We start from the raw sequence: 14,826 nt of genomic DNA, 5'->3' as shown, positions 1-14,826 counted from the left end.
TTTGTTGACTTCTTCTTTAAATGTTTCTTCTTTGCCAGTAGGGAATGCCTGATCTTTGCTTTCCATGGTAATACCGTTAAAATCAGCACAAATATTAGGTATCCTACCATTCCATAGAGCAATATGATGAGCAGCCTTTGCTTTGGAAGTTGCTCAACCTTTGCCAGATATTGTATCGTTATTGCTTCATAGGTATGTTATGGGGTTATTATTAGTCAATTAAGACTTCTTCCATGGAACAAAGGTTGAATGGAGATATAATACATGTATTTGCGATTCTGAAGATAAGTACGGAAAAATGGTTGGAGAATTGGTGAAAAGGGGGCATAGCCTCAGGATTATTAACAGAGGAATCAGGGGAGTTGTTATAAATGGAGTTTTTTTCGGTCAGAGTTGTTAGGTTATGGAATTTATTGTCACAAATGCCTATTGAGGCTGGATCAATAGAATCATTCAAAAGGGAATTTAAAAAAATAAGATATATACAGTGGGATTAATAAAAAGGAACAATTTAGAAAACAGATATATTGACACAGAAATGAAGAGGCCTTCTGTCCTGAAATAATCAATATTTCAAATATTTGAAGCTATCTAATAAGCTATCCCATTAAAATCGTTTCTACCCTGCATCCAGCTAGAACAGCTTTTATTTCCGTTCATCAATTTTTCTCCCCTTTCCCTTCTCTTCTAAAGGCAAGTGTCTCAGATGGGATATGGTTCCATGATAGCTGATAGTGATAGCCCTCAAGTTGACCTTTCCTTGAGGGCATTGAAATGGATTATTCGAATATAGATAACTAGAGCCAAGCCTAATTCTATCTTCACACAACAACCTTACATATACACTTCCGCTGAATACTGATCGAGAGCAGGGACTCTTGCCAAACTTTATTCTCAGGTATCAGAGATCAGATTATTCAGTGAAGGCCAGCTATTGAATCTGTGACCATTTTGATTCAGTTCTAAAGCCATTAGGCACATTAACTGAGTAGTCAGTGAACAGCACTGATAAGACCAGTACAGACATGATGGACCAAAAGGCCTGTTATTGTTCTGAAACTTTCTATGATAATAATCCTTGCATTTGATATAATGTCTTAGCATATTGTCGAGACGTCAATATTGTAGAGTGGTGTGACTGTGTATTTTGTGGACGAACACGGCAACAAATTTGGGCACATTGGTGTACCACAAACAACCATGGAATGAGCAATCAATTTTATTTGGAGGATGGTTGGCTAAGATACGATACTATGATTCTAAAACAAACTCTAACTAAATTATATTTAAAATGCATCATTCAATTTTAATAATGAGACAGGATTTTGCCTGCCTCGTTCCTGATTTATAATAATAATCATCCTTGCATTTGATATAGTGCTTTATCACGTCTTCAAGATGTCTCAAAGAGTTTCACAGAATATACTGTAAACTGAATTGACTGTATATTTTGTGGGCGAAATGTGGAAGCCAATTGTGCACAGCAGTGTCTCACAAACAGTCGTGGACTGAAGTAACCAATTTATTATTTTTTTAAATCAATTATTACCCCTGGAAAAATGATCCGCTAATCGACTAACAACCGGTAAACAGAGGCATGTGGAGTAAGGAAACTTGCCCAACATTTCGCCCCGCTAGGAATCGGACACAGGTTTCTCGCTTGCGAGGCAAGTGCGCTAACCACTGAGCTTCAGGACTCCACGATTATGATTGTTCTTTACAAAAATGGAGACGGAACACCAACATGTTTACTACATAATTATGAGTATAAAACACTATAATGTACCGAAAATAACTGAATTCCATTTAAATTACGTTAAGGTATTTATTTTTAAAATATTGCTGATTGTTTCCTTTAAATTGGTCGTTTTGGTAGAGCTTTAAGAAACTTGATTCCTTGACATAGAATTTTTAGTCAAAGCCTACATTAAAGCTCTGGGCAGAACTTGTATGATTATTACCCTTGAGAACTGTCTTTGGAAGCAAGATCAGGGACTTGGAAACAGGAAATGGAATGAAACTTCAAATTGGTCATGTGATTGTTAAAACTATGTTAGACAAATAAAGCTTCGAGGACTGAAGCTTTGTTACTTTTCTGCAACTTAATCACATTTGAGCTGCCAGATACACAGAATAGAACATACTTAAAACTTACTGTGCTATGCTTGCCAAAAAGATTAGTGTCATTTAAAAATCCATTTCAAGGTGGCCCAGTGGAGCAATGGACAGATGTGGAATTGAGTTACACTCCTGTGAGTTCAAAACGTTAGTTAGTTTGTTCGGAGTGGGACTTGAATGGAGGTGAGAAGTTTTCACACAGAGTGGAAGAAATTGGGAATAATAATAATCTTGCATTTGATATAGCACTTTTCACATCTTCTAGATGTCTCAAAGCGACTGTAAAGTGAATTAACTGTGTATTTGTGGGTGAAACGCGGCAGCCAATTACGCACAGCAGTGTTCCACAGCAGTCTTGGATTGAAGTGACCAATTTATTATTGTTTTTTTTCTTGAGGGATTATTATCAGGCATGTGGAGTAAGGAAACTTGCCGGGAATCGAACCCAGGTCTCTCGTTTGTGAGGCAAGTGCTCTAACCACTGAGCTACAGGGCTCCTAACTAGAAACTTGCCCAAAGTTTCGCACTGCCAGGAATCGAACCCAGGTCTCTTGCTTGCTAGGCGAGTGCTCTAACCACTGAGCTACCGGACTCCTAACCAAGCTACAGGACTCCTGAATAGTAAAAGAAGTGGGGAGACACAAAGCAGAAGTGAGAGTTCTCTCTTTTAAAAAAATAATTTGGGCAGTTCCAATCCTGCTTCTAGTGGTCACAACTGCAGAGCATAAAACTACATGGAGTGCTGCAGTAAATTGTACTTAGAAGGCTGCAGGGGCTGGTGTGGGAAATGAAAATATTACATTAATGTAGTAGGAACAGTCTCCTAACGATCATGCTAAAGTGCTTTGTTTGGTGGTGGGGTCAGAGGAAAGGGAATCAGCCAACATGGAACTAATGAGCATGATGATCATGGTGACAGGACTTATTTTGTGGATATTCATGACAAATACACATTGGTTGGACACCGTTGCTGTTTGTGGGATATTGCTGTGTGCCACATTTGCCTAAAAAATACAATCAGTACACTTCACATTAAATTCCTGTGAAGTGCTTTGGAGGGGTCTTGACCATGCGATAAGGTGCTACATACAGTATATATATATAGCCAAGGATTATATTATTATTTTAAATAACCTTGAAATACATAAATTATTGATATCCAGGGTAAAGCAATTTAAACATTTCAAACTCGATTGAATGAGGGAGAAACAGAAAGGAGTGGGAGATGAGATTGGGTGGAGTGGGGGTCTCATGTGGAACTGACAGGAGAAGACTGGTTAGGCTGAATGGCCTGTTTCCCTGCTGTGATGTTCTGTATAATTTAATTCATAACCTCAGTGGTTCTCGTGAAGGATGTGGCCCAAGGACCTATTCACACAAAACAGTACTTTCTGTTGTGTTTCTTGGGTTGTGTGAAAGAGATTTGAGTTAACATTTTCACTTTGAACAATGTTGCTGGTGCGAAATGAGTTATTGTCAAAAGTATTTCCCTGCAGAGGAGCGTAAAACAAGGTATCGAAATGTCCTTTGTTTTATGCCCTCATTGGCAGTTAGAAACGTGAATATTTCTTTCAAACACACACATTATATATATATATATATTTTTTTTTAACAAAACAGAATTTTGAACTCCTGTATCTGAGATCTTCCCTTTAAACCTTCAACATTTCCCGTCACCGGGTGAGCTTCGAATCCGAGCAACGCCTCAAAATCCAGCCTCTCTCCAAAAGGGATATCAAATGCAAGGATTATTATCAAAAGCCAAGACGAAAAAAGAAAAGGAAAGAAAAGAAAAGGAAAGTCGTGCCATGGTGTTTCAAAACCCATTCATTTGCAAGGAAGTCGATCCAGGCCAAAAGGGAGGAAGAACACACGCCTCTGGTGAAACAAAAAAAAGTCAGTGGGGTTTGTTCTCTGAAACTGACTGCTGTTGCATTGCATTAATAGGCGAAACACTAAGTTCATTCACTTTTTTTTCTCTCTCTCTCTCTGTGTGTGTGAGTGAGTGAGTGAATTGGTTGCAAACCCCGGGATCGCCTTCTGCAGCGCTGGTTATCACTGCGCCGACGTGACACAGCCCCGGAGGGGAGAGGAATTATTTCCACCCAATTCCCTTTAATAATGAATGGATCAATAAATAAAAGACAGTGCTGTTGTGCGTGTGTGTATATTGTATGCGTGTGTGTGTGTGTATATATATATATATATGTAAAACACGCTCCCGCTCGCAGTCGCACCGAGAGTTTTTTTTTCCCCCTCTGCGCTCTTCTCTCTCTTTATTTTTGTGGGTAATGCCCTCTGCGAACTTTTCCGATGCAACCGGGAGAGTGACGAGCAAAACCTGGGGGTCGGAAATCAATTGAAATCAAATAAAAGAGAGGAGTAAAGAGAGGAGTAGAGTCACACAGAGAGAGAGAGACACACACACACACAGAGAGAGAGAGAGAGAGCCTCAGCCCACAGGCAGTGAGTGACTTTCCCTCTCGGGCCCTGACTTTCTTATCTCTCTCTCTATCTCTCTCTCTCTCTATCTCTCTCTCCACACCCTCCCTCTCTCCCCTCCCTCCCTCCTCCACTTCCTACCCAATCCTCCACCAACCCCCAAAAAAGGCGGCTGCGGCTCCGCCTCCGGCCCAGGCCTCTCCCCCCCTCCCCCCTCCCCTCCCCCTCCCCCTCAGGCCGGTGTGTGATCTCGATGTCGATGCGAGCGGCCGAACTGCTGTCAGGACGGCGGGGAACAGCCGCCGCCGCCGCCTCCTCCTCCTCCTCCTCCTCCAGCGCCACGACGTGAAGATGCTGATGAGGATCGTTATCGTCGCCACCGTCGCCATCATCACCACCACCACCACCACCATCATGGCCCTGGTCCTGGTCGCAACTCGGTGAAAGATGAGCGAAGAGGCGGCGAACCCGAACGAGTAAGAAACCCGGGGAGAGGGCGGGAGGGGAGGGGGTGGGGGGGTGAGAGGGAGAGGGAGAGGGAAGGAGAGAGGCTGAGGGAGGGTGAGAGGGTGAAGCAGCCGAAGTTGTGGTGCTGTGGCCCGGGTGGCGGTGGTAGGGTCTCCCCCTCACCCCCCTCACCCCTCACCCCTCACTCGGTGTCTGTCAAGAAAGGATAGAGACGCTGTCAGACCCTCAGCAGCGACCACTGCAAACGGCTCCCCCCCCCCCACTCCACTCCCTTCCTCCCCTCTCTCTCTCTCTCTCCCTCTCCCTCACTGGGGGTTGTTTAAAAGGTGCCTTAAAACCAGGGCTGTTCTTCTCCCTTTAAATCATTGCACACACACACACACACAGAGAGAGAGTGCACACCCCCCCTCCCCCCTCCCACACACACACCCCCCACACCTCCCCTCTTCTGTCTTTATTTGGTTATTTTTATTTTGTTTTACTATATTTTATCGAGAGTTATCTTTATTTTGTGTGGCGGCCACTTCACTGACTGATCAGGGAGACAGACCTGAGGAATTTGACTTTCATTAACCCCCCCTCTCCCTCTCCCTCTTCCTTCTCCCCACACATTCTCTCCCTCTCTCTCTCTCTCTCCTCCCTCCCTCCCTCCCTCCCTCTCTCCCAGCCTGTGGATTGCTGCTGCTGTTTCTTTCTGCTCTGCTGTTTTTTTTATTTATATATATATATGTATATAAAACTTTTAACACGCCAAACAAGAAAAAAAAATCCTCATGGGGAAATCCTCCAGTGTGGTTTTTTTTTGGGGTGGGAAGGGGGGGGGGGGGGGAAGGCGAAGTACATTTTGTGCTTGTTTGGGTTTTTTTTTCAAAATAATGATTATGATGATGATTTGTTAAATGGTTGCATCCCTTTTAAGGGAGGAAAGAAAGAAGGAAGGAAGGAAAGAAAGAAAGAAAGAGAGGAGGGTTAGATTGTTCTGTTTAGGTTTGCCAAGTGTTTTATTTTGTGACCCTCTGGTGTGAAAACCTTTCCACACACACACACACACACACTGACTGACTGACTGACTGGAGAGGTGCAGGGCCTCCCTGTAGAGCTATGTAGTAGACACCCTCTGCTGTACCTTCCTCTTTTCTCCCCCTCGCTGTTTTCGAGCCTAATTTATTGATTGATTTTTATATATATATATATATGTGTGTGTATATTTGTTGCATTTGTTTTAGTTGTTCTCCCAACCTTTTTCTTTGGTGGTGTTGTGTTGTTCTTCCACCTACACGTGCGTGTTTTTTTAAAAAAAATTAAAAGGTTGATTTCATTTTTTTTTCTCTTTCCCTCCTTCCTTTCCTTCCCTTATTATTATTGCCTTTTTTAAAAAAAAAATTGGTTTTTTTGGGGGTCTCTTTTGGGGGCCCCTCCCCAGGCAATTTTGGGGTTTTTTTTTAAAGAGGAAAAACAACAAAACTAGAATTATGGTGGTGGGGGAGGAAACCAAAACAAATATGTCTTTGGTTATCTTTTTTTCTGAACGTTGTTAGGAAAAGCTTCTTTGTGTGTGTGTGTGAGTGTGGGGAGGGGTTGGTTTACAACGAGAAGAATAGTTAGAATATATACATATAGAGATATGGCTCAAATGTTGTTGTTTTGCCCTTTTTTCCCCCTTCCCCCCCCAACATGTGGTACTTGTATTCAACGAGTGTTGGAAGGATTATTTCTTTTACACACACACACACACATTTACACACACAATGTAAGTTGAGGTAGTCGGCCTTTGCAGTGTCACTCACTGCAAAAGAAGAAAGAAAAGAAGAAAGAAAAGAAAGAAGCCGGTCTGTTAACCTCTATAAAGCCAGGCGCTTGTCTCTTTAGTTTACGTTTCGGTCCCTGGACCTTGTGCTGAGAACGTTTCGTGTGGTTTTATTGTGTTGAATTGTGTGTGTGTATGTGGTGGGGAGTGGAGGGAGGGAGGGGAGTGGTGGTAGGGGGGGGGTGGTGGTGGTGGTGGGAGGGAGGGGGTAAACTAGTAAGGTTTCCTCTCATTGCACCGATGCCAAAATAACCAGTGACCCACAGGCAGCCGCCGCCATGTTATATATTTTTTTTCTCAATCATTCTCATTTGCATACCGCATTTCCATTCACAAAAATATATATTTATACATTATCTTAGCCTGGGATAAGAAGGAACCCCCTCCCTCCTTCCTTCCTTCCCTCTCTCTCTCTCTCTCCCCACCCCCTCCTCCTTTCCCTCTCCTTAAGGCAATACAGAACCACACACACACACACACACACGCACATCCGTTGCTGAATGCAATTAAAAGATTTCCTAAATTCTTGGACTGGCAGAATGTACTGTGAGAGGGAAGGTAGACTGGACTCGGCTGCCAGTGGTTGGTGTGTGTGTGTGTGTGTGTATGTGGTGTGTGTGCTCTCTCTCTCTCTCTCGCTCTCTCTCTTCGGTGCGAAATATTATCCAGGGAGGTGCAGCAGTCACGTGATCTCCTCCCCCATTCATAAAATACCTGTTGTCCATTCACAGTCCTCTGTCTCACAACACACACACTCTCTCTCTCTCTCTCTCTCATGGTATACAGTACACTACAGATTAAGATCTACATCAAAAGCGACGGATCCGCATTTATGTAAAACAAAAGGCAGAGGAAAGAAAGCTTGACCTTATTGTGACTTTTTTTGTGTGTGTGTGTGTGTGTTTGGGGGTGGGGGGGTTGGCTAGAATAATTGACTCTTCTGTAACAATTTTAACAGACCCTTCAGAAGCCATATCCTGTGGTTTCAGAAGCGTGAATGGTTTTTTTTTTGTGTGTGCAGAATGTGCCACTTGGACGTCTTCTGTTCTGGCAGTCCAAGAAAACCAATTCGTTAGTTAGTTAGTTATTTAGTTAGTTGTGCGTTTCGCCCACAAGTATACAGTCAATTCACTTTACAGTATATTCTGTGAAACGCTTTGAGACGTCTAGAAGACGTGAGAAGCGCTATATCAAATGCAAGGATTATTATTATAGAAGGAGGTATTTATTGATTTTTTTTATTTTTAAAATGTACGCAAGTGGAAGTAAAAGTATCCCTATGACTTTGTCTTTTTTTTGTGTCATGGCACATTGCCAATTTAGTGCAGGCCATATTTTCTTAGCAATTGCTTGTGTGCTCTTGTGAATATTCTGGAGTTAAGACTTTTTTTTATTTGCTGTTAAGAAATCTATTTTAAAGAATGGAGAGAATGGTACTGGAATATTATATGGAAAATCAAGAACATGCATGTCGTTCACTTGCTTAATTTTATTGTCAGTTTACAGGAAGTTGGTAATGCTGATGTTCCGAGGGGCAGTAATTTCAAAACCGATACCTGTTCATTTTTAGAAACATTTTTTTAGTGCAGGAAATGTTTTAATTGTCTATAGCCATTATAGTAGCTTTCATCTCAAGATGATAGTTCTGACTCATCCATGCCTGTATTGAACGTTTTTTGAACGTTTCTTAGGGGACAGCTGAGTGAATATTGTAACATAATTTCTGCACATGTTTTGCATATATAGTGATCCGTGTGTAGATTTTCTTTATCTTGCTTTCATTTAACTAGAAAGCAAGAGTGAGCTGCATCAACATTAATTCATTAACTGAAAATTAATTGTGCGTGTATTTTCAGTACTGAAATGATTGTCCTTTCAGCAGTGACACTTTATAGACTTGTCTTCAGAATTATATACCGATGTACAGAAGTAGGCGCATTGTTTTAAATCTTAAGTAATGTTGAGTTATGCATTTATCTTCAGCATATTTTGTGTTCTTTTTAGAATTGTGAATGTGTATTATTAAACCAGTTTTATAGCTCTTGTGAAACTTAGAAAATAAGTAATTTTTAAAAAAAGTATATATTCAGTTAAAGCTACTTGTTTAGGATTTCTCCCAATCATGCAAAACTCGGTCATTTAGGTCGGAAAATTACTTATTGAATATTGGCTTATGCTGACTTTGCATATCAGTTCTGCATATCAGCTATCAGTTCTGGTAGCAATTGGACACCACAATTGGTTTCAGCACTGCTGGGCTAGGGAAGATTAAAAACTGACTTATTCAGAGACCCTTCCTGGAAGGTGCATACATGTGGATAGGATTGGTTTCATTTGTCATTTCCTTCTCCTTTTTCTTTTTCACCCCACCCTCATACCAGTCAAGTAGTTTGCCAGCAATCACTGTCAAGGCTCATGCATGAATAGTGGTCACTGGGCATGGTGAGGGGACACTTTTCTCACAATTATTGGTGTACAAAATAATTGTAAAATCTTATCAGAAAATATTCTTTTAAGGTGTGACCTGTTTGCTCATAGAATAAGCAAATAATAGATTAAAAGATGACCTGAGTACTTTATTCAACAAGATTGATGAGGAAACTTTTTTTGCAAGCAGATGTAGTGAGTATTACCCGAGGCAATCACATTTTATGGTGCATAGCGTTTGTTGACTAGTCATTCTACCTTTGACCCTGGAAGCTATAATTTCCTATTGCATCACATTTATAGGACAATCTTAACAATGCTATGAATAATGTAGATCACCTCACCATATTACAAAAGTGTTTAGTAGTGACATACTACAGTACATTAAATCTTGTCAAGCAGTGCTAATGGGCTTTGGGGTTGCCAAAGGTGATTATTTTACTCTACAAATAAATAAGTAATAAAGAAAACAATTTGGGGAAAAAAGACCCAGCAAAAAGTAGGGAATATTAAATCTGATTATGAGCAATATTGGTATAAAGTACTGTACTTACATTATAAGTTGTTCTGATCAGTTTGGACCCACTTGCTTTCACACTTGGTTGATTTCGAAAAACGGAATGCTATTGTAATTTGCACCACCTGTACCAAGCCTATCAAACGTGGTGGCATTCAACATTTGAGTCAGTTTTCAATATTTTCAAAGTCTGGTTGAACCACAATAACATACCTATATGTGTATTATATACTGGCATATTTTAAGTAAGGAGTGCCACTCTGTATTTAATGATCTATTTGACTGCATTATCAGTTGAGTCAAGTACCTTATTTGTGTAAATGTAGCTGTAAATACTATAGTTTCCTGCTTCAGTTTTTACATTGTACATATTTTAATTACCGCACAATTGTTTATATAATTAGGCAGAAATTTACAGTGTTTGTTTAAAATTCTTCCCCGCTGGTCAATCACAATTAACCTGTCTTATTAGTAACTTTAAAAATGCTTTTCTAGATCTTATCTGAATCGTAAGTCTGTTTCTTATATAAAATGTTGGTTCGTTGAAGACCTTTTTAACATATCTTTCGAAATAGTTTATAGAGAAATGCAATGGAATTCTGAGTAGATTCAGTTTTCTACAGTAAACTCCTGATAACTTGGCACTCCAAGCAAAAAAGTTCAGTGACAAGTTTGCTAGAGTGGTGAGTTAGGGATATTGACTGCAAGATGACTTAAGTGGTAGTGACAAGTAAACGAGTCATCGGGAGTTTTACTGTATTTTTATAGGTCAATGTTCTTGTATGATTGACTAAAATTGCACAAAATGGACTGAAGTGTAGGACTAACTGTAAATGTAACTGAGATAGACAAAGTAAAGTGGTCAGTGTTTGACCACTTTTGACCACTTAGGGTGTTTGATTTTTGTTGGGGATTTCCTTTGTTAAAAATGTAGCAGAAATCCTGAAGATTTTCGAGTTTGTATTTCTAATCTATTTTTAAGCAGATTTTTACTTGTGTAATTCCCACAAGCCAAGAGAGGAAGGATGTGTATTGTGGAGCCATTAGATACAATATTTAGAACATGATGTACCTTGCTGAATAACTAGCTTAGCATTATTTTCTCCTGTATTTATGTGTCTCATAACCTGTTCAGCAATTTCCATTTGTGTATTCTCTGTAGAACTGGAACATAGGACACAAAAACAATCATGGAAACTGTAGATAGCAAAGGTCAGAAAATAGGATTTACAAGGATTTGATGTTATGATGACAAACTAGCAACATTTTACAGCAGTGAGGAAAAATCATCAGTTTTGTATTTATTTGGTGGAAATCTCTGATTATATTTGGTTTGAAGTTTCTTGTCCTTTGACAGTAGTGTTGTTGCTAAGTGTGGTATGCTCTGGATAAGATTTTCTGAAGTGCAGTTTATTTCATCCTTACCAGGAATACAAATAATTCTGTTAAAAAAAATTGTAGAATCACCCATGGTGGTGATAGGGTCTTGGGCTGCATCTTCAGCCATTGAGATGAGTATCACCAGAAATTATCTGCAGATGAAGCATACAGAATCTTCCACATGATAATTTTGAATGCTGTATCAGAAGGTACGCTGCTTTACAGTTCTGAAGGTTTTGTTTAGGATTTTGCCTTGGGTTGTCATTAGAATAAGTGTGGCTTGTTTAGTAATTACCAGGCCTCATTGGACAATATGGGGCATGCCTCAGCAACATGTACCTTGACGGTTTGTAAGATTTTTGACCTGACTGTCAACACCTTATTAAATGAATTCTCACGCTTGGTTTTCCTCAAAAGATTTTCTGCCTGAGCATCTGCCTGTCTGTTTGAGTATTAAGAGAGAAATTAGAACAGATCGAACTGTCTTGGTTTCAGGGCATGAGGCATCAAATGCTTGACCACAATTAAGTGTTTTAAGCTTGCTTTCCATCCTTTGTGTGTCATCTTTCTATCGCGTTGTTATGAATGAGAGATACGCCACAAGTTTGAAGATGAATTAAGGAGTGCAAGGAAGGTGCATCCGATAAACATAGAACAGTTCGGGTGTTGTGTGGATGTGTCAACTTGACAAAGGAATTCCTTTAAGGGGAGGTTCTATTGGGAAATGTTAACAGTTCTGATCTGAGTGCACATAATCCTACACTGTATGAAGGATGTTATTGATTCTATGAATAGACCTTCCGGTTTGTGATTTTTCTGTACCAAAGGGTACATGGCTTTGAAGCTTCTCTGCAATAATTGCACTCTGCCGCTTGGGTATTTTCTCTTTTACAGTAATGCAGAATAGTCGTATATTTGTATAGATTTTCAAAGGAATCTGTGTTGTGTATACTTTGGACTTTGTATAGTCCAACATGTGCAACTTGCTGGTTGGGAACTTTGAAATCAAATTACAGTATTCTGTTTACCTAATTTTGGTAAAAATGTCATGTGATCCAGGAGTTCCTTTTTTTACATTTGTTCTTGCATGGTTTAAGGACTTTTGTAAATCATTTGAAATAAGATCTGGGTCCTTCTATCAATTCCCTGACTGTTCTCACGTAGCATAATATGGGCGTAGTCCCCTTGACATTTACAACATTTCTGACCAGTCTTGCCACTTTAGAAGATGCAGCAATGTTTTGAGAAGCTAAATGGTACAGTATTTTATTAAATGGGAAGGTTGACAGGTTCATTCTGATATAATAGACTGCACATGAGGGCTCTGATAGTACATTGAGATTTTGATGCTCAAAACCAAAGGTCATTTTATTACATACTAGTGTTTGTAACTCAGCAACCACTTTTTGTTCAAAGTTTTGTTTTAGACAAGCCAAAGCTTATCAGGGGCAAAAAAATCATTATGAAGAATGTTCAAATGGATTATGTGAGTTCAGTATCTTTTGTTTTCCTGGCAATCTGTTTTGGTGTCGTTGAAGGAAAACTATCCTGAAGGCAATCGTGAAAACTATTTTTGTTACACTTGGTTGCCGTTCCATCAGTCATGTAAGGTTCTGTCTATCAGAAGGGTGTGACTGTTTGCATAGAGCATGTTGTTCATCATATGATGAGTTGGCAAAATGTGGGATTTTCAAAGTAGATGTAACCAGAACGCATTTTTGGAGTCCTGAAGCTCAGTGGTTAGAGCACTCGGTTTGCAAGCGAGACACCTGGGTTCAATTCCAGGCAGGGCGAAACCTTGGGCAAGTTTCCTTACTCCACACCCCTAATAACAATCCCTCCAAAAACAAAACAATAATCAAAAAAATTGGTCATTTTCAATCTATAACTGTTTGTGGGAAACTGCTATGCGCAATTGGCTGCCGCGTTTCGCCCACAAATATACGGTCAATTCACTTTACAGGCTATTCTCTGAAGCGCTTTGAGACGTCGAGAAGACCTGAAAAGCACTATATCAAATGCAAGGATTATTATTTTATTATTATTTTTAAGAAATTTGTTTTATGCCCATATTAACTAGGAATGAGTAGCATTAATTTAAATATAAGATTAGTCTCTTACTGCATAAATCCATGAACCTCAACAGCCTCATGGTATCACTCCAGCGAGTGATGGTAGTCTATAAATGTTATCTACTGTTTCCTTTTTTTAAGTGTCTGCAACACAACATTTAGTTATTTTCAGGAGCACTGCATTTCTTCAAATTATGGTTCTTTTGCTTTTGTTGAAAATGCATGTGTAGATAAACATCTTCTGCAGACTGGATTAACGTGTTGGTTTTGCTGACACTCCTAAAAACCCTTTGAACTTTTTTGTAGTTTGTGATATCAGAAGCAGTCAATTTCATTACTGCTTTGTAATTCTCTTCTCATATCATCCCCAATGTTTCGGCACACGCGCGTACTGCTTCTTGGCGGTGTTTCCCAAAGAAGATAAGAGAAGTAATGAAGTTCTTAACTTTTAATATTAAAGAGGGTTCATTGTGTTACCCTTAATGGCTATGAAGCCTGATAGGAAACTCTAAAAATGTTTCTGATTAGTTGAAAACTGAGTTAATTATAAACTTTTCAAAATGTTTTGAAACTAAGCAAGGCAAGAAACTCTAGGCCAGAGGAACAGCTTCTTTGAATTATTGACTAGAACTTCCAGGACACTTTTGCTGTTTTTTTTGACATCAAATTGTTGAATAGTGTACCAACATGAAATAAAGTAATTTAGTATGGAATTTTACCATTTCATTGTGGCATTGAAGAAGGCTACAACATACTCAAAGTTTATTGACCATGCATGAAGCAAGGGATTTTTTCTGTGTGCTTTCCAAAGTAAGGAATGATCAATTGTTGGAAGCAAAGCACTTCCTAGGATTTGATTAAGCTCCAAGGTTGGGTGTAACACAGCGAATGAAAGAGTGCAACTCTCTTCACTCTGATTCATTTAATGTCTAAACTGCAAACTCAGAATAGTAATTCCAGCTGCGGTAGTCTGCAATTTCCACTTCCTGCACAAACCATCATTGTGTCCTCTTTGAGATGGATAATTAGTGCCATGTTAGGGTGTTGTTGCCTATCTCTCAAAAATTGCTGAGGAACTGTTGTAGAGCAGCTTGGTCGAACCCAGATTTGTACTGAGCCACATGTTTGGCTCATGAGCAACAGTGTGAGCCACACTAGTTAAGCCAGATCCAAGAAACTTTGTGGCTGGCCAGAGTTATGAGTTTCGACACAAACATCGCTGCAAGTCAAACTTTTTTTTCACTTTTGAAATTCCTTCGCATCGCTTAGCAGAATTCAAGAGAAATTGCTTGTCAATTTCTAAATGCATCAAATTGAAATGTTGTTTGGTGTTCAATTCTGTGTTGTCCCCTTTTTTGCATGGAAAGCAAAATTGTCTGTGTTTGTCAATGACAGCAGACTGATTCTCCCAAAATGCTTGAAAAAGGTGAGATGTTTCAGTATCTGACCGATTCCGCTTCTTTGCAGGAGATTCCTCTCTTGGTTCAATAGTTTCTACAGAAGCAGCTGTAGTTTATTTGGAAGTTTTGTGAGTCCTAACTGCAAATGTATTCATTGTTTCTAGCACATTAAGTAACAACGCTCTTTATCTGGTG

General features: G+C 39.7%; 1 protein-coding gene across 2 annotated transcripts in view; it reads left to right on the top strand.

Moving 5' to 3' along the window:
• Positions 1 to 4,800: 4,800 nt before the first annotated feature.
• spred1 (sprouty related EVH1 domain containing 1) overlaps positions 4,801 to 14,826 on the top strand; it is a 44,263-nt gene continuing 34,237 nt past the window's right edge. For both annotated transcript variants that reach the window (XM_007888050.2, XM_007888049.2), the window contains exon 1: positions 4,801 to 5,036. In XM_007888050.2, the coding sequence (XP_007886241.1) occupies positions 5,008 to 5,036 (29 nt within the window). In that variant the 5' untranslated portion in view covers positions 4,801 to 5,007. The remainder of the gene's footprint in view (positions 5,037 to 14,826) is intronic.

The sequence above is a fragment of the Callorhinchus milii genome, unplaced genomic scaffold, assembly GCF_018977255.1.
Source record: "Callorhinchus milii isolate IMCB2004 unplaced genomic scaffold, IMCB_Cmil_1.0 Scaffold9, whole genome shotgun sequence".
NCBI classification, from domain to species: Eukaryota; Metazoa; Chordata; class Chondrichthyes; order Chimaeriformes; family Callorhinchidae; genus Callorhinchus; species Callorhinchus milii.
The sequence above is the reverse complement of the archived record's forward strand: the minus strand, read 5'-3'. Positions and strand labels throughout refer to the sequence as shown.